At 57.8% G+C, this 25,407-nt stretch overlaps 3 protein-coding genes across 7 annotated transcripts; 1 reads left to right on the top strand and 2 right to left on the bottom strand.

Moving 5' to 3' along the window:
- Positions 1-625: 625 nt before the first annotated feature.
- On the bottom strand, positions 626-6,348 carry KCNK4 (potassium two pore domain channel subfamily K member 4). The gene is made up of 6 exons (XM_068556276.1): positions 6,145-6,348; positions 3,035-3,158; positions 2,740-2,900; positions 2,360-2,546; positions 1,711-1,850; positions 626-1,030 (listed from the first exon to the last, which is right to left on the bottom strand). The coding sequence occupies exons 1-6, from the start codon at positions 6,331-6,333 to the stop codon at positions 626-628; spliced, it is 1,206 nt and encodes a 401-aa protein (XP_068412377.1). The 5' UTR covers positions 6,334-6,348.
- A 3,356-nt stretch (positions 6,349-9,704) lies between these two features.
- Positions 9,705-14,122, bottom strand: GPR137 (G protein-coupled receptor 137). 2 transcript variants are annotated; one of them, XM_068555448.1, is made up of 8 exons: positions 13,599-14,122; positions 12,114-12,485; positions 11,981-12,030; positions 11,028-11,253; positions 10,764-10,913; positions 10,510-10,638; positions 10,283-10,398; positions 9,705-9,990 (listed from the first exon to the last, which is right to left on the bottom strand). In XM_068555448.1, exons 1-8 carry the CDS (start codon positions 13,650-13,652, stop codon positions 9,831-9,833), a joined length of 1,257 nt encoding a protein of 418 aa, XP_068411549.1. In that variant the 5' UTR covers positions 13,653-14,122; the 3' UTR covers positions 9,705-9,830. The 2 variants fall into 2 exon arrangements, with proteins under 2 accessions (XP_068411549.1, XP_068411551.1); XM_068555450.1 differs by having other exon boundaries at positions 12,114-12,338.
- A 106-nt stretch (positions 14,123-14,228) lies between these two features.
- BAD (BCL2 associated agonist of cell death) lies at positions 14,229-25,021 on the top strand. 4 transcript variants are annotated; one of them, XM_068555451.1, is made up of 4 exons: positions 14,229-14,313; positions 14,604-14,798; positions 23,693-23,886; positions 24,514-25,021. In XM_068555451.1, the coding sequence occupies exons 2-4, from the start codon at positions 14,612-14,614 to the stop codon at positions 24,637-24,639; spliced, it is 507 nt and encodes a 168-aa protein (XP_068411552.1). In that variant the 5' UTR covers positions 14,229-14,313; positions 14,604-14,611; the 3' UTR covers positions 24,640-25,021. The 4 variants fall into 4 exon arrangements, with proteins under 4 accessions (XP_068411552.1, XP_068411555.1, XP_068411553.1 ...); XM_068555454.1 differs by having other exon boundaries at positions 14,275-14,360; XM_068555452.1 differs by lacking the exon at positions 14,229-14,313 and adding an exon at positions 14,320-14,415.
- Positions 25,022-25,407: the final 386 nt, after the last annotated feature.

Below are 25,407 nucleotides of genomic sequence, written 5' to 3'. Positions count from 1 at the left end.
CGTCCGGAATGGCGATGGGGGTCTCGCGCGGGAAAAATTCAAGCTACAGCCCTCCACACTAGATGCCATTATGTCTCCCCATCCCTTCCCCCATAGCTGTACTGAGGATGGACGCACCGCCCATCTTGGCAGATTCCCATGCCAGACCCTACCCTTAACCTCCAGGCAGAGACACCTGTCCAAGCACAGCCAAGAGTGCCGCGCCTTGACCGATGGGTCGGGGGGGGGGGGTAGGGTTTGGCCTGGGGGTCGTGGGGGAGGCCTGACTTGCCCCGGAGGTGGCCCGACGACGCAAGCACTCGCACACCCTCTCGCGTCCCCGGAGCTCCACGCCCGCAGCGGTGCAGACTGTTTTCGTTTATTGATGCAGGCTTTGAGGCACAGTCGTGAGATGTTGTGAGGGACAGGCCCAGACGGACAGCGAGACAGAAAGCCTTGGGGTTCTGGAAATGGATGAAGTGAGGAGAGGGCCAGGAGCAGAGAGTGGCAGACAAGCAACCCGTAGCCTCCTCCCCAGGTTTCAGTCCGGTCGGTCGAGAGAGGGCTCTTTGGTTAAACAAGCAGAGCATGCCGGGGAGAGAGCAAGAACGGAGCCCTTTGAGAGGCCCGGGCAGGGGTCTTGCCCCTACGCGGGCACGCCTTTGTCCCGGGGGCGCCCCGGGCCGCGGGGCCGCGCGGGCTTCCTGTGGGTGTTGAGGGGGCGGCGGCTGCCCCGTGGAGCGCGGGGCAGTGCGCAGCCGCGCTCGCTCTGCGTGTCCGAGGACTCGTCGATGAAGGCCAGATTCTCGCTGGGGTAGTCCAGCGCGGAGGCCGTGGGCGGGGTGGGCGGCGTGGGCGGGGAGGGTGGCTCGGTCTTCTCCGGGGCCGCAGGGGATAGGGGCCTGCTGGCGGGCTGCGCTGGGCACGGCGGCGGAGGCAGGGGTGGCCGCTCCTTCTCCGGCGGCGGTGGTGCCGTGGGCCCGACTCGCTGGGTCACCCGCGCGGTCACCGTGCCGGTCCAGCTGGCAGCCTGCGCTGTGAGGCCGCCCATCTGCGCGGGGAGGAAAGGCAGTCCTCGACCAGGGCTCCTCGACCGTCTCCGCAACCCCGGGAGCCTGCCCCTTCCCCAATCAGGCATTGCCCCTCTTTTCCGCCTCGTCTTCCTGCCTCAAGAGTGGGAAAAGGCCGGAGGAGGGAAAAGCTCATCACCCAGCCACATGCTCTCCCCTCCTCCATCTGCGCGGAAGTGCCCTTTTCTCCAGAAAAAAAGACCGACCGGATTTTATTTCAGCTCTCCCTCCCGTGCCCCCAGAGACCTTTGCGCCTCCACCCGCTCCACGGCCGGGAGCAAGGAGTGGGGCTACAAAATATTTAGAACAATAAATAAAAATACAACAACAAATAAAATTTTAGTGTAAGTATGTCCCATGCAATATTTGGGACATTTATACTCAAATATTATTTGCAACTTATCCAAAATTCACATCAACTGGGCTTCCTTCTTCTTTATTTGCTAAATCTGGTAACCTTATCCATGAGAGTAGAGATGGAGTCACCTGCAAACCTGTCAGAGTTTATCGCTTTGTTCCCGGCCGGTGCACACTGGGGCTCCCTCAGTCCCTGCCTTGGGGAGCCCACACTCTGGAAGGGAGGCAGACTTGTCAACCTGCTGCTGGTGAACAGTGCAGCAGCGCCACGGCGCAGGCGCGGTGTCGACGCAGGGGCGCCTACCTCTGCCCGAGTGCGGCGGGACACTACTCGCAGCCAGTTCCCGATGGTGGTGAGCACTGAAGCGAAGTAGGCCAGGCCGAGTAGGATCCAGAACCACACCAGCGGCTGGTAGGCTGCAGAGTTCTGGTTGGGGCTGGCTCCTGGGACGCCACGGGGAGGGCAGAAAGAAGTTGATTGTGAGACACGCCTTGAGCCTGTGAGTCTCTGGTTCACTGCCCCTCCTCCCAACTCGTTGAGAGGATCCGCCCTCCCCAGGACAGTGGGTATGAGCTAGAGTGCGCGAATGGATGCAAGAAGATGAGTGGGAGTGACTTGAAGGTGTGCAAGAGAAGAGTAAGCGGGGTGCTCACGTGCAAGAATGTGAGCATGTGTGAGGGGTGCACGTGTACAAGAATGTGGCACGTGTGAAGGGGTCACTTAATATATGTGAGCATGCGTGGGGTGCAAGCACGCGAGAATGTAAGTGGGCACGAGGTGTTGCATCCCTGGAAAAATGGGAGGGTGCATTCAGTGAGTGGATGTAGGGATTGCAGCAAGCACGTGTGAGCGCACAAGCGCCCTGTGGAACTTGGAGGGAGAAGCAAGATTGCAGAGTCCCTGGGCAGGAATAAAGTGGGTAGGGAAGTGCAACCCAAGAAAGTGGCCTCACCGGCCACATAGTCCCCGAAGCCCACCGTGGTGAGCGTCACCACGACGAAGTAGATGGCCTCCAGCTTGCTCCAGCCCTCCACGTAGCAGAAAACGAACGTGGGCGTGAGGACAAAGAGCAGGCAGCCGAGCAGCAGAAAGAGCACCGCCGATAGAATCCGCACCAGCCCCGGCGGCACGCGCCACTTCTGCAGGGAAGGGCAGTAGGCAGGGCCGAGGAGTCACCAAAACCTCCGGCTCTCACACCCCACAACCTTCTTCTGGGAGCCCGTGTCCGAGGTTCGCGCGATTCAGGCGCCCCCCGCTCACGTGCCGGGTGGGTGTGTAGGGAAGTGTATCCCGAGCCCAACGCAAGGGCGCGCAGGGTGTGGAGCAGCTCACCAGGAAGATGGCTTCGATGTGACCAATGCCGCGGCGTAGGGAGGAGCCCAGCCGGTCCCCGACCCCTGCCAGCAGTATCCCGAACAGCGGGATCCCCACCAGTGCATAAAAGATGCAGAAGAGGCGCCCAGCATCTGTGCGCAGGGCCGCGTTGCCATAGCCTGGGCAGAGGGGCCGTGCAGCAGCTCTAGGGGTTGCCTGGCACCCCCCCTACCTCCCCCTAAGCCTTCGCCAGTGAGAAAGCCCAGCCACCCCGTGCCCCCACCCCCACCCCATGACCAGTCCCCTCCCCCACCGATGGTGGTGATGATGGTGCCTGAGAAAAAGAAGGCGCTGCCCAGGTCCCAGGCTGAGTGGCTGCTGTTACTGGTTGAGTTGGTGTCAGGGTTTGCACCCCCTCCCAGGGCATCAGCCACCTCCTGCAGGACAAGATGCATAAGGAGGAACCTCAGTCCTTCCCTCCCGTCCTGGCGAACCCCCTGGCCCTCCAGTCTCCAAGGTGTTTCCCTCCTTACCCCTCCCAGCGCTCCCCTGCCCTCTGGTCTCCCTGAAGGCAATCCCTTAGAGCAGACATTGCAAATTAGAGAGCCCAATTTTGTTTGACCAACACATTGTTTTAGAGACATTTGAATTATCGGCCCCTTAATTTCATATAACAGATTTCCAGTTTTACAGTGGTCAGGAGCACAGACTCTGGGACCAGACTGCCTGGGTTCAAATCTTGGTGCTAGGTGAAGTTGAGCTGTGCCTCAATTTCTGCATCTATCATTTGGGGATGGTGATAATAGTACCTACCTCACAGAGTTATTGTGAAGAGTTAAAGCACTCACATCAAAGCAAGCACTGTGTGTTTGTGAAATTAGTCCCCAGGTAGAGATCATGCCCAGTGAGTTCCAGCTTTCCACAGACCCCACCACTCCCACTGCCCCTTTGGAAGCTGAGTTTGAGTCCCTTGCCTTTGAAAATCTGATGAAAGTTAGGGACCCTCCCTCCAGGAAGGTTCACATACCAACAAATTTTGCATCCAGTTTTAGGTGGGTCATGGATACATAAACCCCTGCCCACCCTGCTGAAGTCCAAACCAAACCCTGTGCTACATAGTAGGTGCTCAATAAACATGATTAAATTAATGAAATGGACATGTGTCTGCCCCTCTTGCCAACCAGTCTGCCTCCCTCAGAGGCGGAGTCTGTGTTTTGAGAGTGACTGCCCTAAGTGATGGAGGTCAGAGCATAAAGGGAAGGGGGTGCAGAGGGGCCCTTCCCCAAGGAGCACAGAGCCAAGACACAAGTGGCGTGAGGGAGGTCATAAACCACCTTCTTTCTCTCTGACTGCAAGTCCTCATTAGCAAGACACATTCCAAATTAATCTTCCTAAAGTGACTGCCCAAAATCTCCGTCCCTCCCTGCTATCTGCAGAATAGAGTCCAAACTCCCCAGCCCAGCCTGTAAGCCCCTTCTCAATCCGGTCCCACCCTCCCTTTCCCCAGTCTTCACTCCTGGGACTCCCATTTTGGAATTCAAGTTACAGTGACCTTATCCCCGGATTTTCTGAGATGATTCCATTTCCTGAAATAATTGTTTAATAAAGCCAAGAAGTGAAATGTATGATTAAAAGTGATTTAATTTTATTTTGCAACACTTTTCCAATAAATTCACTACTTAGGGTAAAAAATCCTTTGTCATTTTGTGTGTTCTAATTTTTGCTTCAAATGACTAGGCATCTGTTAAATCCAAGAACTGCAAAACACTCTGAGCCTTCCAGCCTCCACGCCTTTGCCCATGCTGTTCCTCTGCCTGGGAGTCTCTTTCAACCCAATCACACATCTCTAAATTCTACCCATCTCACCTGCTTCATTTCAATTACCAGCTCTTCCCAAAGGCCCCTGGCATCTCCCTCCTTGCCCCCAGCACCTAGCCCAGGGCCCAGCATACAACAGGCATTTAACAAAGAAGGAAGTAATGAAAGCTCCTTTTCTACTAAATCCTACAGTGAACTTTCCATGGATTTGTCCCTTCACCTAGATGTAACATCCTCTAGGGTAGAGTCTGCATCTGTTCCACCCCAATATCAATTTCCCTGCTCACCCTATGGTGTACAGCACAGCACCTAGCACATAGTAGGTGCATAATTGCTGCATGACTAATTATGGAAGAGAAATAAAGCAGCTGTTGCCCTCCTTGCTTGGTTCTGCCCTTCCTTTTCTTCTTCTTCTTCTTCTTCTTCTTCTTCGTCTTTTTTTTTTTTTTTTAATCCAGGAAAAAAGGAATTCCTTTGTGAAGATAAAATAGGTCAGATTCCCTCCCTCCTCCTGCCCTGTGGTCTGGCCAGACACTCTCCTACCCAGGCCTCTCGGAGCTTTGCTGGGCATTCTGGAGGTGTCAGAGACAATGTCAAGCTGCCTGTGTCCTGGACCCACCCCATCCTCATCTCTGCTCCAGGTCCTGCCACCTTGGGAATCAGCTGGAACACCGAGGCTCCATGTTGATGGCTCCTCCCTCCAAAAGAAGGGACAGGAAATAGGGGTGCCTTTCAATAAAATAATAAACATTAATGTATTAAAGTTAAATGTTACTTTATTTTTTAAAATATGACAGTGGCTCAATCAGAGAGAGAGCAGCAGAGGTGCTTGCCTGACAGTAGCCCAGAAGGCTGCAACCCACACTTTCTTTAGTCACTGGTCCAAAGTTGACCCCATCCCTGACTCGCCCTCCCTCTAGCCTCCGCATCATAAGCATGTGTCCTGGTGGGAAGGTGTGCTCAACCTGGCATCCATGATGGCATGGACCAGCTTGGGGGATCCTGAAATCCTCCGAAATCATCAGTACATGTTTATATGTGCACTTTTCTGGAGGTAGGGGGTGGGGAAGTGTTCACAGTGTTCTTGGGTTTCTCTGAGGCATCTGTGACTTCAAAGAAGCATAGGAACTAGTGTAGGGTTGCCAGATTTAGCAAATAAAAATACTGCATGGGACATATTTATATTTTAAAAGTATTCATTCTTTAGCTGAAATTTACATTTAACTGGGTATTCCAGACTTCATCTGGCAACCCTAAACCAGTGAGTTAGACCTGAGAAAATGTAACATATCTCATCTGCTACAGCCATTTATTCATTTCTTCCTTCATGCGTTCCTTCATTCAACCACTATCACACACGGAAGGAGCCATTTTAGGAAGAGAATCCAATGCCAGGCACAGCAAGGAAAACAAATGCGGCCCTGGCCGCCATATTGAAAACACAAAGACCTGGATCCCAGCCTCTGCCCTGCACCCCCCAGCTGCACCCTGCCTTCAGGGGTGCGGGTCTGGAAGCAGCACTCCAGCACAGGGTCCCAGTGGCATGCAGCTAGTGTCAGGGGGGTCATGGGTGACTGCTGAAGGAGCTCTCCCCCACCCACGCACCTTGATGAAGAGCCCCAGGTCCTGGTCGCTCACACATGGATGGGCCCTCATGAACTTCTCTCGGACCTCCCCCAGCTCCCTTTGGGCCTGCTGCTCATGGGGCTGTTCCAGGGCCTGGAACACCAGGGCACCGGACACCAAGTAGAGCAGGACCACAGCCAACAGTGCCAGTAGTGTGGTGCTGCGCATGGCGCGCCCAGGGGCCCGGCCAATTCCACGGCCCGCCTGGGGAGGCTGGGCAGGGGGCTCCTGGGGAGCTGCAGTCACTGTGGGCAGAACCAGGGATGCTGGGATCAATAACCTGACCTGACCACCCCTACACCCTCCTTCTCCAACCCCTACACACCCAATGGCCTTAGAGCCCCCCAGCCCTACTACCCACAGACGTCTTCTTCTCACATCCTTCTGGCCGGACACTTGGTACCAGGACACACCCAGTCCCCCCACCTCTGTCCTCCCCCTTACCTCCACTGCCCGGCCCTCAGTCCCCCTCCGGGGACTCCAGGGTGTGAGAAGATAAGAGGGCACCGGGAAAGGAAAGGAAGGAGAGTGGAAGGGGGAAAGAGAGACCGAGCCTGCCGAGGGAGAGGCAGGACGAGCGAGGAAATGTTGGGGGCCTGGAGGGGGCGTGGGGAACCCGCCTTCCAGTTGGAGGCTGAGGGGGCACAGAGGACTATGCAGGGCGGGGACGGGCATGGCGGATCCCGGCTCGTCCGCCGAGGCTGCGGCAGCATCTTCGCGGCTTCTCGCTCCCCTCCTGCCTCTCCTTGCTCCTCTTCTAGACGCGATGGACCGGACGGGGAGCCTACAGTGTCCCCCAGCGCCCCGCTGGGCTTTCGAGGAACCCTGGGGCGGGTCCCGATCGCTGCGCAGAGGCGAGGCAGGGCGGAGGGGAAGGGAGGGTACTGGGTTCCGGGAAGCAGCGCGGTGGGGGCGACCAGGGCCGGACCAGTGCAGCATCCCCTGGACAGCTGTCAGCCCCCGGGACAGCGGGCGGCGGCGCCCTCGCGCACACACGCGGGCACAAAGGCCCGCGCGCCCACGCTCCACCCTGCGGCTCCAGGCGGCCCCTCTGCCCGGGCTGCGCGCACACACACACACCACCTGCACGCTCCCCGGCCTCTCGGGCACACCGGACCCTCAGGGCCGTGCGCGCCGGGCCAAGGCCCCCAGAGGCCCACACACTTGTGCGCACACACTCACATACACACATACCCGGACCGCGGGGCCACCGCGCAGCGCCCACTGCCCAGACACCGCACCCCCGCCACTCGCTCCCACGGCCTCCCCGCGTCTTCACGCCGACGCCTTGGAGCGTGACGGGCGGCGGCTGGATGCGCGGCCGCAGGACTCCCAGAGGCGCCCACGAGCGGGGAGGTGGGCGCCTCTGCCGCCCGGTCGCCCCCTGCGCGCCCCAGCCCCGGAGCCCGGCCGGCGCCCTTCGCCGCCCCGCACTCCCTCTCCGCGCCAGCGCGCCCGCCCTCTCCGCCCCGCACTCACTGTTGGCCACGCTGCGGCTGCGGCTGCGGCTGCGGCCCGGGCTCCGGCGCGGCCTCGCCGGTGCCTGCCGGCTGGGCCGCGGAGGCGGCGGCAGCGGCAGGGGCGGAGCGGGCGGCCGCCGGTGCTGGGACCCCCCTCCCGCCGCCAGAAGCCCCCCTCCTCCCGCATTTAACCTCTCCAGCGCCGCGCTTCCCTCTGCTGTGCCTCGCCCTCGCCTCCGGCGCTGCTCTCCGCAGACCCTTACCTGCGGCTGCCCAGCCCCCCAATCCTGGCCGGTCCCGGGAAATGAGTGGCAGAGGAGCCCGGGAGGGGTCGCCGTTGGGTCAGGCCTGGAGTCTTAGACCGGAGCCCTGGTTCTGCCCTGTTGGCCAGCCAGCGTGGCCAGCGGCACGGCCCCAACTTGGACATCAGCCGGCTCACCTCTTCGGACAGGCTCCACTCTAATCTCCCAGCATCTTCCAGGCCCACTACCAGGTGGGAAGGGCCCTCAGCTCCCCGCCCCGAGGGACAGCCTGGCCCTTGGGCTCTGCACTCATGACGGAGGAGATCCCAGGGGACAAAGGGGTGGGGGATCCCCTGAGGCAATCTGGAATTGGCCAAGGTAGGGTTGGGACCAAGCTCTGGGAAATCAAGGTGGGGCACCTCCTGCATCCCCATCCCTTGTTCCTCACTTCCATGCCCATCCCAGCCTGGAACTGGTGCCAGCACTCCCTCCCCCACTGTCTGAACAGCAGGGCCCTGGCAGGTCCTGGAACTCAGCTCCTCTCTGCTCTTACCCATTTCTTTACAACTCTGATCTTGCCAAAGACCCTCCTCTTGCCTGGGGGCCTCAGCCTTCACTTGGGTGGTTTTAAGCATGGGCTCTAAGGCTGACCATCCTCTACCAGTAGGGGGCCTAGACAGGTTACCAAACTCCCCCCACCTCCCAGTCCCCACTTACAGAAAAGGGATGACTATCACCTCAGGCTGCTGTTCTGAGCATTAAAGTGGTTGGTATTTGTAAATGCTCAAAACAGAGCCTGGCACTCACAATTAAGTGCCCTACAAATGTTGGCAGTTTTCCTTTCAAAAAAAGTGATTGTCCAGTTTCGAGATGATTCTCTGAGTCTCGGATGCCCTCTCTGGGGGCCCTGAGGCCTGCTGCTCAGGAGAGTCCCAGGTGAAGGGTTTCAAGACAGGCTCAGTGCTAGGCCCCAGGAACTCCAAGGAGCTGGAACAAATGGCCACACACATGGGCATGAGACGGACCCTCTGATAAATGACTCCCGGCCATGCGACAGATGACAGATCTGTAAGGGCTGTGACTACAGAGGGCAGTGACTGCACTATTAGGGGCCCCCCCAGGACCACCACAGACTGTGTGGGGGCAGCCCAACCATCTGGCCAAATCCACACCTGCTAGGGAGACGGGGGCTGCTCAGTTACTGGCCGCCTCCTCCTCCGCAGGCCTTGGACTAACTCCTGGACCTGAAGGCCAGGTTGGGCATAATGACAGGAAAACAGGGTGTCTAGAAATCCCTATCCTCTAAGGGTAAGAAGCATAGTAGCCATGCAATCACTGTGCCAAGGGACCCGGGAGGGGGGGGACACAGTTCCCTGAACTGGAGATGGTAGGCTTCATAAAGGAGGTGAAATTTGAAGCAGATCTTGAGGAAAGAGTAGAAATCATTCAAGCGGCGAATGGACTGGAGTGGAAGCAGGGCCCTTCTGGTCTCTCTTCCCCTCAGACTGCAGGCTCCTCTGTCTCCTTACCCACCAGCCTCGGGGGAGGTAAATGGCCCCTGCCCAGCCCAGCAGCCCCCTTCAAGGGCCAGTGTCTGATCAGCCTTAGACCAAACAGGCAACGGTGTGAGAAACACAAGCAGACAACTGACAGACAGGGAACAGACTCGGGGCACAGACACTGTTTATTGAGTGGCAGGCGCAGGAGAGGTAGCTGGCTCCGGTGTAGAAGCAGAGCTGGTAGATCATGCCAGGGTGCTATGAGCATCTGGCAGCCAGGGCCATGCCCCCCATCCTAGGGGACAGCGCAAGCTCACTACAACAGGAGTAGCAAGGAGCCGGCCTGGGAAAGAGGCAGCCACAGCCCCCGGGATCCCGGGCAAGAAGCGGCAGATGAACTTGGCACAGGGGCCTGGGGTGGGAGGGACTGGGGTCTGGGTGTTCTGGGGGGAGATGAAGGGGAATCACGTCTGTGGGGTAGAGTAGAGACTGTGATGGTGGCTGCCTGGTCCCAGAACCTGGGAGAAGAGCAGAGGAGTGGTCCGCGTCTGGCTGCCCCCGCACCAGCCTGGCTCCCGCCCGATGGCACCGTACCAGCTGCTGGAGCCTAGGCTGCCTGACATGCTGCAGGCAGAGAAACAGGCTCAGTTCCACGGCAGTCACTAGGACCACGGTCACAAGAGTTGGGGGAGGGAGAGACACCTAGAAGAGCCCAGTGACCCAGACCTCTCTGACTATGGCAAACTTCATCTTGGAGAGAGAGGTGGAGGCTTTAGCAATAGCAAACCAGAGGGGACCTCACCTGGTACAGATCGTGGCACGGGTGGGGGTGTGGGAAGGCCCAGCTGTAAGTCCCCATGGCTCAATGGGGCAACCCGGGAGCCCAGGGGTCCTGAGGTGGAACCGGGACTCCTACCTGGTGCTCTCACCCCGGCTGTGCTCCCAAGAGCAGCCCTCATCCTCGCAGTGTGCCCGGTCGAAGAAGTAGGAACGGGAGCCAAAGACCTGCCCGTTGAGGATGCGGCTGGTGCTCTGGGGGAGGGAGCCGCCATTGATGCTTCCTCCTGCCCCCCACTGCCCTCCCCCAACCCCCAGAACCCAGCCCAGGTACCCCCAGTGCCGGCCCTCTCCACTGGCCCTCACCAGGTCCTGTGGGGGCCGGTGCACCCGGAAGAAGCCCACCAGCAGGGTGGTGGGCAGCAGCTCCCACACAAAGAGGATGAGGCCAAACACCAGGTAGCCTTTGTTCCCCAGGTCGTTCACCAGGTCCGCCTGTGGGGAGGTAGGGGCTGTGCCAACCTGCAGTCGTGCCAATGGGGCACCCAGACAGGGCCCAGGCCAGCTTGGGGCCAAGAGCCACAGCTACTGAGGAGGCGGCAGATGTGCCGAATGCCCACCTGATCAGAGACGTTGTACCAGTCATAATCGAAGGCGTCCAGCCGGCTCCGGGGGGCCAAGGCCAGGGCCGCCAGGTTGTAGCAGGCCCGGCTGGCATAGAGCAGAACCATGGCACCACCCATCGCAGCTGCCTGGCACACACTGGTCCCCTGGCACAGATGACAACAGAGGATCCTTAGGGAGGGTAGGTTCCAGCTTTCTCTCTACTCTGAAGACCCCAAACACCCCAAAGGACACCCAGGCATCAGCGCTTGTGGCCCTACCTTGGCCTCCAGGTAGATGCTGGTGGAGGGAGCCCGCCGGGCGACAAGGCAGAGGCAGGCGGCAAGAGAGAGTGCGCAGATAACAAACAGGGAGTCGCTCACCAGGACGCGCACCAGCAGGAGGGCCCAGGGCTGTGCCCGGCGCCGGCGGGACAACACTGCACACAGCACATTCACCAGCAGAAAGAGCAGCGAGGCCCCCACGAAGGCCCCTCGGACGGCCAGCCTGCGGCCCACAGCACGGTCAGCCCCAGAAGACCACCCTTGGCGCTCCCCAACCACCCAGCCTCCCCCAGGAGACCCCGGTGTCAATCAGAACCTCAGGTCATCCAGTCTGAACCCTGCTCCTCTAGTTTTACAGATGAGAAAACTGAAGCTAAAGAGGTCAGAAGATGACTGACGGCTGTGGTACAGCAGAAAGAGCACTGGATTGGGAGTCAGAAATCTGGGTTTAAGCCCTGGCTGTGCCTCCTGCCAGGTATGTGATCTTGAACATGTTGCTTTACCTTGCTGGGCCTCAGTATCTTCACCTCTCAAATGGGGATAATAACAGCTTCACAGGTAAGTTGTAAAAATTAAAGATGTTTGTGAAAGCTCTTAATAAACTGTGAGATGTTATACAAATGACAAGAGTATCACTGCCCAAGGTCACCCAGAAGTGCCCTTTGGCTTTGGAGTTTCCAAGGGCTGGAGCCTCCAACTCTTCCTCCATCATGGATGACATTGGTACCCTCTCCCTTCACAGTATCTCAACTGTTTCTATTATAGTTGTCCTTCACATATGCAATGCGCCTCTGCTGAGCCATCTGCACCAGAGGCCTAACTCTTCCAAGCCTTTCACAAATATTCTGGGCTGTCCTCGCCTCAGACCTACCAGGGAGGAAGGAATGGACACTGGGCTTCTCCCTGCCCCTGACCTGGAGGCTGAACCCACCAGTGTCCCGAGTACTTACAAGCCTCGGCTCATCTCTGGCCGACGCTTTGCCTTGGCCTTGAACACCACCTGGGAGCAGAGACGCCCATCATTCTTTGGGGCCCTTGGGGCTTGCCACCCCACTGCCCACCCCCACCCGTCACCATGGTTACCTGGGCAAAGTAGAGGTTCATAAGCGTCAGTGTGAAGAACTGGAGGCAGACAGGACAGCAGTAGAGAAGCCAGAAGGGCAGTGGCCCCAGACGGTTGGCTCGGGGTGTATCTCGAAAGTAGAAGGAGAAGAGGGTGGTACGCAAGGCAGCCCAGAGCAGACAGAGTGCCAGGAACACCGTCTGATAACTGAGACGCTTGTGCCCATACAGGAGCACCAGCCAGAGCTGGGCATAGACGGAGAAGAAGAGCAGGGCATACAGAGTGGTGTAGGCCGCAGTCAGCCCCAGGGTCACGGAGGGCGGCAGCGCAGGCACCAGCCCAGCAGCAGGCACCAGGCCAGACAGGTTACTCTCCATGTCAGGGAGGGAGGCCTGAATCCCGGAGACAGAGATGGAGGGGCTGGCAGGGGGCCAGGGAAATAAATACGGAGGGGTGGGAGTTGTAGGGTGCAGAGACAGAGATGGGGAGCTCAGGGGGAAAGAAGTTGTGGCTGGCCAGGCCCTCCCCCCCTGAATAGAGGGACCCTTGCCTTTGCGGGGCACAGGCAACCTGGGTCCCTCACTCAGGGGTGTGGAAGGACAGCCTTTCCTCTCCAGGGCAGAGGGGGATGGGGAGCACTGCTCTCTGGGCCAGCCTCAGAGCCGGGGGTGAGGAAGGGGGTGGAGGTGCAGAGGCTGAAGAAGAGGGGTCCCTGGCCTTGGTCGCTGGAGTCGTCCTGGCAGGAGGGGGAGAGCCGGCCAACGCCAGTCTGCTCAGGGTAGCGGCCGCGGCTGGGGACGCTCAACGCCTGGCTCTCCCCCTCCCCAAACTGGGGGACTCTCTCCCCTCCAACAATCCGGATGGGGAGGGCCTCTGCCTTCCGTCCTCGGGATTCCGGACGCTGCCCCCACCCCACCCCCCACTGCGTCTACTCTCCAGCCGCGGGGGGCGGGAGGAGGCCGACGCCGGGTCGTCAGGCCGCCGCTGGGGTAGCCGGCTCCGGTCGCTGGGACGCGGGGCTCCGGCTCCCCGGCTCCCGCTGCTCCGCCCCCTCCTGCGCCTGCGCGGCCGCCGTTCGCTACGCAAATTGCTCGGAGTCCGGCCCCTGCTACGCAGAACCGCGCCGCGCCCGGCGCGGAACCGTTCGAGAATTGGCGCGACTTGCGCCGCTGGCGAGCGTCAGGGGTTACAAGAGGCGGCGAGCGGCCGTGACGCTCGGGCTGCGCCGCGTCCGGCCAGTGCCCGGGTGGGCACTGCCCGGGGCCAGCGGCCCTTGCTTCTTTGGGGGCCCGGCAGTTCCCATGCTTCTCTTCCCCATCCTCAAATCGAAATCATGCCGCCCGACCCGGGGCGGTAACGACTTCCCTTCAGCCGGTCTCTGAACGAAACTTCCGCCCTCAGCCAAGATGGCCTCCGGGGCCCGCCCCCGGGCCTTAACCCGCCTGGCCCCGCAGCCCGCGCTAGCCGGCCCGCGCACTCCCTGGGCGGCGGCGGTTCCCGCTCACCTGGCCCGCCGTCTGCCAGGCGCGAGGCTCCGCGAGTCCTATGGTCACCCTCATAGGGGCCCCTGTCCCTTCTGCGCCGGGGCAGTCATCCTGCCAGGGCGGAGGCTCCCTCGCTTATCTCGAGTGCTCCCGAGTTGGCGCAGGGAGTGGCGCCCCTGATGCGGGTGGTGCGAGGTTTCCACCGCGGGGAGGAGGGAGGGGGACTTCCCGAGCCGGCCACCCGGTTCAGACGGAGCAGTGACAACAACAACAACAGTTGCATCCGACGGCTGAGCTTCAATTACGGCTTTGCAAAGTGCCTTCACCCACAGTAATCACCACTCAGTTTACAAGGATCACCGACTCCTGAGGGAGGTGTCATTATCCCCATTTTACAGGAGTGGGAATTAAGGCCCAGAGAGCCTGAAGGACTTGTCAGCAGGAGCTGGCCCCCAGATGGGGACCCCAAAGAACCCCTCATCTGCGCCCACACACGCCCAAGGCATAAGGAAGTCGGGAGCTCAGCATCCGGAGACGTAGAAGGGACCCAGGAGGAAGGTGGTGGGCGGGGCCCGGGCCGGTAGTGGCCCCGCCTGCTGGCCAGTTAGTGACATTTCGAGAGCTGATTGGGCCGTGTCGGTGACAGTTCCCGTTGCCCAGGCAACTAGGGCCGGACTCCCTCGGTGCTAGAGGGACGCGGCGGGCCCGGGTCAGGGTCCTCGAGATCGGGCTTGGGGTGAGACCTGTGTGCCGTCACCACGGGCGGGTCTGGCCGAGGCCTGGGTAGGGGCCTGGGGCTGCTCTACCGCCCCAGGGCTCTGAGAGATTTAGATCCTGGGTGGGTAGGTTGAGCCTCCTGCTGGGCCAGACTCAACGGACAACCAGGGGCCTGGGAGGCAGGGTGGACCTGGGGTTCTGAGGTGGGAGAGGGAGCCAGGGATGCCTGCGCCCCCCGCCCCCGCCAACCCCTGCCGGCCCCCGTTAGCCCCAGCTGTGCCCTAACCGCCTACCATCTTACCCCCGCAGCCCAGAGCATGTTCCAGATCCCAGAGTTTGAGCAGAGTGAGCAGGAAGACTCCAGCCCTGCAGATAGGGGCCTGGGCCCCAGCCCCACAGGGGACAGGCCCCCAGGTCCCAGCAAGCACCGGCAAACGGCCCCAGGCCTCCTGGGGGAAGCTGGTCACCAGCAGGGGCAGCCAGCCAGCAGCAGCCACCATGGAGGTAGGCACCCCCGCCCCAAGAACAACCACCTGCTTGTCCACCTGGCCTCCAGCCCAGTAGCTCCCTGCACCCCAGCCACATCCACACTCACTGGGTGGCTTTGAGCAAGTCCCTAACCTCTCTGCACCTCAGCTTCCTCCTCGGTAAAACAGAGCAATTAGTCGCCACCATTGTAGTGCTGTGGGGATGATTAGCAGGAATACCTAAGAAGCACTTAATTATAGAGCTGGTGCTTAGTAAATGGTCAAAGTATGTAGCTCTTAGCTTAGGGCCAGGACAGAATCACTGAGAGGCAACTTGCCTTAGATCACACTTGCTTGGCATTTCCTTGGGGCTAGAAGACTTGGTGGTGCCCTGCCCCAGGCTAGCACTTTCCCTGAGATCCTGGGATCCAGCCTTCCAGCCCCAGCTGTGTTCTCTTCCGCCCTGTGGCTCACACCCACACGCGGGCTGTCCTTGCCAGTTGCCAGGGCCAGGTGACCCCAAGAGGCAGACAGCCCTACCAGGCAGCGGGTCTGTGTGGGGCTGGGGAAGCATCGGCTGTCCTCCACACCTACCCAGGGGGACCCAGCGTTGAGATGGAAGGATGGGCCCTGGAGGGCAGTGGCCATTTCTCTGTAGTCCCCACCTCCCCAGTGCCCAGCACAAGCCTTGGCACCTGGAACAACCACAGAGATCTTCTGAAAACAAAACTCATGTCCCTCGCCTGCAGAAGCCGAATTGACGCCCTCCCATTTTCAGGAGCAGAAAGGCTTATTAAGACACCCTCCCCAGGGAATTCCCTGGCAGTCCATTGGTTAGGACTCAGCGCTTTCACTACCTAGGACCCGGGTTCAATCCCTGGTCAGGGAACTAGGATCCTGCAAGCCACGTGGTGCAGCCAAAAAAAAAGAAACAAACAAACGAACAAAAAGGTTGGTATTCAGTTATTAGTCAGGGATATAATCTCTAAAACAAAAAACAAAACAAAACAAAAAACCCTCCCTAGCCCGCTGTCTGTCACACTGAACTCCACAGGCTTTCTTTAACTTCCAGATTTTTGCACTTGCTGTTTTTCTGCTTGAAACAGCTTTCTACCCCCCCACCTGGCTGTCCCTTCCCATCTTCTGTGTCAAGTGCTGAATGTATGTTCCAGCTGCCAGGGGTTCATCAGTGACCAGAAGAGAGAAACCCTTGCCCTTGTGGTTGCCCACATTCTAGTAGGTGGGGGGAGACAAGCCATAAACAAAGAAACAAAGTAGTGAGTGATATAATGCGTTAGAAGATGATGCACTACATGACACACTCTTGACTTTCTCATTGGAATCCAGAGTACTGGGGGGCCGGGGGAGTGATTTTAACTGAGGTGGTCAGGGTGGGCCTTGGTAAGAAGCAACATTTCAGCAAAGGCTAGAATCCGTGAGGGGTGAGCCAGGCAGAGGTCTCTGGGAAGACAGATGCAGGCAGAGACCTGCAGGCGGAGGGAAGGGCACATGCAAAGGCCCTGAGGGCAGGACACAGTTCAGGCCAGTGAGGGGAGGGGGGGTTGGAGACTCATCAAGAGTTAAGGGAGGAGGAGGGGCCGATGGGCAGGGCCTTGAAGGCCCAGGTAAGGACTCTGGCTTTCACTTTGAGTGAAAACCTGGAGGGCTTTGATCTGATTTGGACCTCGAGAGAATCACCAGGGCCCCTGTGTTGAGCCGGGTCTACAATGGGCAGAGGCAGGGGCGGTGCCACAGGGGAGGATGGTGGCCTGTGCCAGGATGGTGGCGTTGGAAGTGGTAAGTAGCTGGACTCTGGGTTTCTCTTGAAGGTACAGCTGGCCTGATTTGCTGGCGGACAGATGTGGGGTATGAGGCACAGAGAAGATGGCTGCAAGGGATCTGGCCTGGGCACCTGGAAGGATGGAGTGGCTCTTAACTGAGATGGAACTGAGATGGCGTGGGGTGAGATCAGGAGCCCTGTTTGGGCCAGAGCAGGTTAGAAGTGCCTTTTGGGCATCCAGGTGGAGACTTCTAGTAGGGATAGATACACGTAGAAGTTGGCAGTCGCTGATGTAGTGTTCTGTGGGCCCTGGGAGCCAGTGTAGACAGGGGAGGACCTGGACTGAGCCTGGGGATCCAACCTGCAGAGGGCAGCAGGAGAGGAGTCGTCAGCACTGGGGTCTGAGAAGGAGGGAGCTGTCTGGTAAGGAAAGGGAGAGCTGAACCCGTGAGGCTCCTTCCAGGGCCGCTGGAGGAGGACTGGGAGTGGAGCACTGGACTCGACACAGGGCCAGTGCAGCTTGGGTGGCAAGTGGGGAGGGTTGATAGGAAGAGAAGTGGAGGTAGAAAGGAGAGCCCACCCCCTCTTGGCAGCTGAGCTCTCGCAAAGAGGAACAGAGGAGCGGGTGGCAGCTGAAGGCCCAAGGAGAGTCAAGGAAGGGTTATTTTATTATGTCTTTTACTATAGAAAGGGAAAAGAAAAGAGCATTTTGGGGGGGGGGGCATGCTGCGCGGCTTGTGGGATCTTAGTTCCCCAACCAGGGATGGAACCCATGCCCCCTACAGTGGAAGCATGGAGTCTTAACCACTGGACCGCCAGGGAATTCCCAAAAGAGCATGTTTATAAGCTGATGGAGTAATCCAGGAGCGAGGAAAATACTGGAGGATGCAGAAGAGAAGGGAAGCTTGCTGGAGAGGTGTCCTTGAGTAGGAGAGAGCAGTCTGGTGTGCAGGGGAGGGGCGGCTCAGCTAAGAGCAGTGGAGGGCAGGGGGAGATACCTCTTGGGAACTAGTAGAAGTCTCTCTCGTGGGTGCTTCCAGTTTCTTGGTAAAAGGAAGCCAGGTCTTGAGCCAGGAGTGAGGGTGGGGAGAGGGATGGGGGCTGAGGGGGAGAGAGGAGCAGGTTGGAAGTGGTTGTCTTGGCCTAGAGGATGGAGTGTGGAAGTTGTGCTGGGCAACATCTAGGGTGCCAGTGGGTCTCGTGACCGTGAATTTGAACTGAGGTGGCACGGCTGTGCTTTCCACCAGCCCCACTGGCCAGTCGGCTGCCTGTGGGAACTGGCAGGGAGTTGGCCTTAACCAGACCTGTGCTGGTCTCAGCCCAGTGAGAGAGGTGGCTGGGGGCTTAGCTCGTGTGCAGTGTAAGCTGGCCAAGTGTGAGGAGTCCCAGCATCATTAGAGTTGGGGTGCCAAGGCAGGGAGCTGGGAAGGACCACTTCGGTGCTGTGAATGAATGAAGACACGAGCGGCTAAGGGAGTGGCTGGGGAGAGAGCGGCAGGGAGCTCCAGTAATCTCCTGCACCCACGAGGGGCCCACCCTGTGGGCGGTGGGTGCTTGAGGCCCGGAGCGGGAAGGGTGGCACAGCCCAAGAAACTAGATTTGGGGAGGAGGGAGTGAGAATGGTCTGAAGCAGCAATAAGTCAAGGGGATGACTATCCCAGCTCCAGGTCCAGCCATGAGGAGGCCGGCAGGGGAGAAAGTAGCCACCATGTAAGAGGACTGCACTGGATTCCTTAAACTTTTTTTTTTTTAATTAATTAATTTTTGGCAGCATTTAGAGTCTTTGTTGCTGCGCGCAGGCTTTCTCTAGTTGCGGAGAGCGAGCGGGGGCTACTCTTCGTTGCGGTGCGCAGGCTTCTCATTGCAGTGGCTTCTTCTCTTATTGTGAAGCACGGGCTCTAGGTGTGGGATTCAGTAGTTGTGGCTCGTGGGCTCAGTAGTTGTGGCTCACGGGATCTAGAGCGCAGGTTCAGTCGTTGTCGCTCACAGGTTTAGTTGCTCCGCGGCATGTGGGATCTTCCCTGACCAGGGCTTGAACCCGTGTCCCCTGCATTGGCAGGCGGATTCTTAACCACTGCGCCACCAGGGAAGCCCATCCTTAAACTTTTGACTTAGTTTTCGACGTCTAAAAAGCAAGTGATTTTTCCATAAAAGATCCACAAGTGCCAGTGACCTGCCAGAGCCACAGGGCCACTGCCCCCTCCAGATGGGCAGGGTCCTGTCACCCTTCATATTCCCTGCCTCCACACCCCTGCTGTAGTGGACTGCGTGTGTCCCCAGGGCAGGCCTGTGGCCACCTTGTGTGCTGTGACAGCTCCATTGCATAGCCTGGTGCCTGGGGCGGCTGGTGCGTGGATGATGGAGAGGGGAGGAAGGACATGCAGTGGGAGAAGCAGCCCGGTGCCAGGCCCTGGGCCAGACTGCAGGGTTCAAACTCAGCTCTCCCCTCTATTGGTAGGTTGAGCTTGAGCAGGTTACTTAACTCACTCTGCCTCAGTTTTCTTTGTTTTTCCTTTTTTTAAAATTGAAGTATAGTCGATTTACAATGATGTGTTAATTTCAGGTATACAGCAAAGTGATTCAGTTATACATACGTATACATATATATATTCCTGTTCAGATTCTTTTCCATTATAGGTTATTACAAGATATTGAATATAGTTCCCAGTGCTATACAGTAAATCCTTGTTGTTTATCTGTTTTATGTATAGTAGTATGTATCTGTTAATCCCAAAGTCCTGGGAATCCCCTGGCAGTCCAGTGGTTAGCACTCAGCGCTTTCACTGCCATGGCCCAGGTTTGATCCCCGATCGGGGAACTAAGATCCCACAAGCCGAGCGTGGTACGGCCAAAAAGAAAAAAATATCCCCAAATCCTAATTTATCCCTTCCCACCTCCTTTCCCCTTTGGTAACCGTAAGTTTGTTTTCTATGTCTGTGAGTCTATTTCTGTTTTGTAAGTAAGTTCATTTGTATCATTTTTTTAGATTTCACATATGAGTGATATCGTGATATTTTCTTTCTCTGACTTCACTTACTATGGTAATCTCTAGGTCCATCCATGTTGCTACAAATGGCATTATTTCATTCCTTTTTATGGCTGAGTAATATTCCATTGTATATATATACCACATCTTCTCTATCCATTCATCATCAATGGACACTTAGGTTGTGATGAACATTGGGTGCCTCAGTTTTCTTGTCTGTAAAATGGGACTAGAACTAGTCCCACCTCATAAGGTTGTTGTGAGAATCTGATGCATTAGTGTAGGAAAAGTGCTTAGAAACAGTGCCTAGCACAGAGGAGGGTTTGCTGTTCTTACTATTACTGCAGTTGTTGTTGTTACAGCGAGTTGGCCCAGGCCCTGAGGAGACCTGGGGACTGCTGTTCATTCAGAGGGGATAAGAGACATGAATAACCAATGCCCCTCTGATGGCAGACAAGGAAGTGTAGGTTAGAACCATAATGTAAGGGCCTTGAAGGCCATGCCCAGGAGTTTGGAGTTTATCTCATAGGCAGTGGGGAGCCACTGAAGGTTTTTTTTTTTGTTGGCTGTATTAGGTCTTTGTTGCTGTGCGCGGGCTTTCTCTAGTTGGGGCGAGCGGGGGCTACTCTTCGCTGTGTTGCACGGGCTTCTCATTGCGGTGGCTTCTCGTTGCGGAGCACGGGCCCTAGGCGGGCGGGCTTCAGTAGCTGTGGCACGCGGGCTCAGTAGTTGTGGCGCATGGGCTTAGTTGCTCCGCGGCATGTGGGATCTTCCTGGACCAGGGCTCGAACCCGTGTCCCCTGCATTGGCAGGTGGATTCTTAACCACTGTGCCACCGGGGAAGTCCCAAAGTAGAATAATATTTTCAGTGTCCCAAATACAATTTTGGTGGAATACAGCAATGCACAGCCATGTATATATTGTTTCTGGCTTCTTTCAAGCTGTGACTGCAACGTTGAGTAGTTGTGACAGAGACTGTGTGGCCTGCAATGCCCAAAATATTTACTATGTGGCCCTTTACAGAAAACATTTGCCAGCCTCTGCTTTAGTGTTTTCTGATTTCCTCAGCTCTGAGCAAGGTGGGGGTATGTTCTCTACAGGACAGTAAGGGGCTTTTGTACCCCAAGCGGCTTTGGGGACACAGGAAGCCTGGGCCAAGACACGACAGGCAGCGCGCCTGCTCAGGGAGGAATGCCACGCTGCTCTCCTGCCGGGGGCGAGCAGTAAGTGAACCACCCACATGTGGTAGAGCAGGATCCAAACCCAGCCCTGCCTGATGGCAAAGCCTCACTGCCTCGAACTGTCTGGAATACCACTGTTTTAATGAAGTGTGCAAGGATGCTCACAGAAGCATGAACATGGATGTGTCCAGCCCCATGCACGTACCCAGAAGCCCAATGGGTAAAGAACTTAAAGCCTGGGGTGGGCCTCGGGGCACCTGCAGCCCTAGGCCCCTCCCAATTCCCCACCCCAGCCCCAGGCAGGCTCTCTGGAAGGATGGTGTGAGTGGGCAGGCCTGGGCACCCACCCATGCTCACAACCAGACAGGAGCCACGCTCCCTCCCTCACCCTTACCTTCCCCAGACTCAGAGAGGCCACCTCTGCCCTGCCCCGGGGCATGTAGGGGTGAGAGCTGATTGAAGGTTGGATGCATAGGGTGGGAGGGGCATATCCACTTCCCCCAGGGAGTTCACAGAAAATCCCTCAGGTTTTTTTCTAGTAAACAGAAGGACACTTAAATGTTCAGTTTACACTTAGGAGTGTCATTTTGACAATGGCTGGCTTGGCGTTGCTAAATCCATGGCTTTGGTAAAAATCCCCACTCCTTAGGGTAGGCCCCTGGTAGAGCTGGCACTTACAGAAGGACCAGGGGTGCCTTCCCAGACCTGAGCCCCCAAGGTGGCCCGTGGTGCTGCTGGGGGGAGCCGGGGGCATGAGAGTTAAGCACACAGGCACAGGAGCCAGAATGGTTGGGTTGGAATCCCAGCTCTGCCATCTACTAGCTGTGTGACCTTGGGCAAGTTACTTACCCTCTCTGTGCCTTAGTTTTCTCCTCTGTAAAATGGGAACAGGGAGTAACCTCCTTCATAGGATGTGATGAGGACGTAAGGAATTGATACACATGAAGCACACTTCCAACCTGACACAGCGAGTGCTCTTCTGCTTGTTCTGATTCCTAGGCGAGGGTGCAGTGCCCAAACCAAGTGCCCACCTGCCAATCACTCATCTTCTGACCCTTGGGCCTTGCATCTGTCAAGTGTGGAGGTGCGTGGATTCTTAGTGCTGGTAAAGGAAAATAATAGCTGATGGTTCCTGAGCATTTAAGTGACCGGGCAGGGTGTACCAGCTGTGCGACCCTGGGCAAGTTCCTAACCTCTCTGTGCTTCTACTTCCTCATGTGTAAAATAGGGAGAACTTAGCCTCTGCCTCACTGGGAAGCTGGGAGCCTTCAGGACACGCAAAATGCAGAATAGGGTGCTCTCCCTGTGTCATTTGTTCTCGTGGAGGTCCTGGGGTCTGGGGTCCATTTCACAGAGGACTACACTGAGGCCCCAAGGGATTAAAGGCCCCAGGTCACAAAGCAGGAAGGTGGTGGTGGGGACCCGGCCCTGCTGCCCACGCCCCACGGAACTGGTCAGCACTCTGCAGGTGGGCCTGTTCTCATCAGGGGTCTTGCTGCTCTCGGCTCCTTAGCCCCCACCCCCAATCCCGACTGCTGATTTAGCTGCCCGTTCCCCACTGCCAACTCATTCCTCAAAGGCTTTATGGTCTCCCTACCTACCTGACCTCAGGCTTTGGTGAAGCCCAGGAAGCTCTGATCACCCGCTTAGCCTAGGCCTTTCTGGATCCAGCTCCCTCTTCCCTTTTTGGCTTTCTCAGCCATGTGTCTGGAGATGGGACCCTTGGAGGCCCAGCAGCCCTGGAGCTGACCCACAGGCCTTTTGGGGAAGGATGAGACAGTTACCCCTGGCTTCAAGACCTGGTCTAGATCTTACTTTCTCCAAAACGCCTCCCTGTGGACGCTGGTCCCCTGCACTTCTTCCATGCCTGTCTTTCACTCTATGCTTAGCTCTGGATTTTTGCTCCTGGGAGTGTTCTAGGTCTTTGCTGGACTGCGTATGGGGGTGGGGTTGGCAGGAGTTGGGGGGATGGCACACAGTACAAAGGTCAGACAAACTCAGGACACACCTCTTTGCATAATGATCCATCACACCCTTTCAGCTTACAAAGCACTTTCCCGCTCTTTATGTGACCCTTATGCAGTCACTGGTAGTAAGGACTAGGTTTATCCCCACAGAGAGGTGAGGACACAGGCTCAGGGAGTTGAAGGGCAGTTGGACAAGGGAAGAAGTGTAGCTCAATGGATAATCATTGGACTCTGGATTCCAACAAACCTCTAGGGACTTCTAGCCTCAGAGCTTCACAGCTGTGTGACCCTGGGCAAGTCTTAACCTCTCTTAAGCCTCTGTCTTCTCATCTGCAAAATGGAAGCAATGTTAGTACTCACCTCCCAGGATGGTTAGGAGAATAATGAAGTAATGCCCAGGGCCTACCAGCACACAGTAAGTGCTCCCTAAGTATTACCTAAAGTCAACAGATCTTTCTGGACAATTTCTCCAAAGTGGGTGCTGTGAGAGGTACAGACACGCTGCTGACAGGCTCTTGTTCTCTGGGGGCCCAAGGTCTCCTGTAGGCCACAACAGTGAAACAAATGGATCCCAGCAGGTCAGCTGCAGGTCGCCTGGCTGGGGCGACCTCCTCGTCCAGGGGACTGGTTTCCTCTGCGGGGGAATGGAGCTGAGGAAAGAGCTACCGGCCCAGGGGGTTGCTGGGAAGCCCCAGCGTCTCGCACTCGCAGCTCTAACTACTAGTTCTTATGCCCTTATTTTGTGCCAGGCACAGAGAAAAGTCATTTTATACACTAAGGGCCTGGCCCATTGTTGGGGCTCAATTAAGATTTGTGGGATTAAGGAGAAGTTAATTCGAATCTTCACAAAAGCCCCATGAGCTTCCTTTAGGAGGGAACTGGGGCTCTGAGAGGTAGAGTGATGTGCACGCAAAGACCACAGCGGGCCGACGGAGCTAATGCTGAGGGCTTCGGCAGGGCTGGGGGCACAGAGGAGTTGAGATTCACGTCGTCCCCACCCCCTGACCTTCTCTGCAGGCACTGGGGCTGTGGAGACCCGGAGTCGCCACAGCTTCTACTCCGCGGGGACGGAGGATGAAGAAGGGACGGAGGAGGAGGAGCCCAGCCCCTTCCGGGGCCGCTCGCGCTCGGCGCCCCCCAACCTCTGGGCTGCACAGCGATATGGCCGCGAGCTCCGGAGGATGAGCGACGAGTTCCACGGCTCCTTCAAGGTGAGCTCCGGCCGGGGCGCGCGAGGCACCGTAGTCCCGGAGCATGCCGGGACCTGTACTCCCGGGGCTCCTCCCACTGGGCTGTCCCATTCGAGTCCCACTGCATGTCGGGATTTGCGGTCTCGGGACTCCTCCCTCCAGCCTGTCCTTTCCCGAGTCCCAGGGCGTTTCGGGATCTGTAACCCAGACCCCGCTCCGGAAGGCCAAGGCTCCTGGGTTCCCCAAATCCTTTGAGCGCGGGGCATGCTGGCATCTGTGCTCCTGACCGACCCCTTTCGGATATCCGGGTTCCTGGACCTCAATTTCGGAACCCCTTCTTTAATTTTCGAACTACGGACCCATCTTCCAGGTTCTAGATCTCCAGCTCTGGCGCTTACAGGGTCCTAGGCATCCTCTCTTACCGCCCCCGGCATGGAGGGTCTGGCATCTAACCAGTCCATTCCTAAGGGCCCAAGCGATCTCATGCTTAGTAGTCAGGAGACCCCTTGGTACAGGGCCTGCTGGGAGCTATTGTCTTTATCTCCCCCGGGATCTCACTTGGCGGTGGGATTCCGGAAGCGGAGGGGCCAGACTCGAGCTGCCAGGATAAGCTAATTCACTTAACCCTTTCCTCCTCCCACCCCGAAGGGACTTCCTCGCCCGAAGAGCGCGGGCACAGCGACGCAGATGCGACAAAGCCCCAGTTGGGCGCGCTTCCTTCAGTCCTGGTGGAACCGGAACTTGGGGAGAGGAGGCCCCGCCCCCTCCCAGTGACCTTCTGTCCCACATCCCGAATCTCCCAACCGTTGCTGGCGGCCATCTTGGGAGTGGGCGGAAGTCTTTTCTGCAGGCCTTATGCAAAAGGAGGCTCAGTTTCGTCCCTTTCAGAAGGAGGCGGTCTGACCCAGAGCCCAATTCCCTTCCGGTGTGTGCGAGGACCGCGGAGGGGCTCGGCCCCCATCGGAAGTTTTGAAGTTTTTCCGCCCTTAGGTGCTGGAACTGGCCCTGTGACCCCGCCCCCGGCGCTGGGCTACCACAGTCGCCTGCGCCAGTTGCGAGCCGGAATTAACCCTAACTTCGCCAGAACCCTTTCCTCCGCGGTAACGCTGCGGGCCGATGCTCGCTAGAAATGTGCTAATAAAGCCCGCGTCTGTGCCGTGGAGTCTCCTATGTCCGTCGCTTGGGGCTTCGCGGGCAGGGGGAGCGGTAGCACTGACAGAGTTTCAAAAGATGCCCCCGTTTTATATATAAGGGAAACTGAGGCTGTTTCTGAGTGACATCATGGGACCGAGATCAGAGAGGGGTTGAGGCGGCGAGCAGAGCCACGGCTGCTTGGCCTCCGGGAAGCGGAGCGCGACCGGACTTCGGGGACGCCCAGGTCCTTATCTCTAATATGGTAATTGGGAACTGCAGCCCGGCTGGCCGCCGGAATTCCACGCACTGCAAACCGTGCCGCAGTCCCCCAGGGAGGGTCATTTGTTCCTATTTGGGTCAGTCCTTTTGAGCAGCTACTGTGTGGCCGGCCTGGGGCCAGCGCTCCTC

This window comes from Eschrichtius robustus, chromosome 11 (genome assembly GCF_028021215.1).
Source record: "Eschrichtius robustus isolate mEscRob2 chromosome 11, mEscRob2.pri, whole genome shotgun sequence".
Classification (NCBI taxonomy): domain Eukaryota; kingdom Metazoa; phylum Chordata; class Mammalia; order Artiodactyla; family Eschrichtiidae; genus Eschrichtius; species Eschrichtius robustus.
This window is presented reverse-complemented; position numbering and strand designations above follow the sequence as displayed.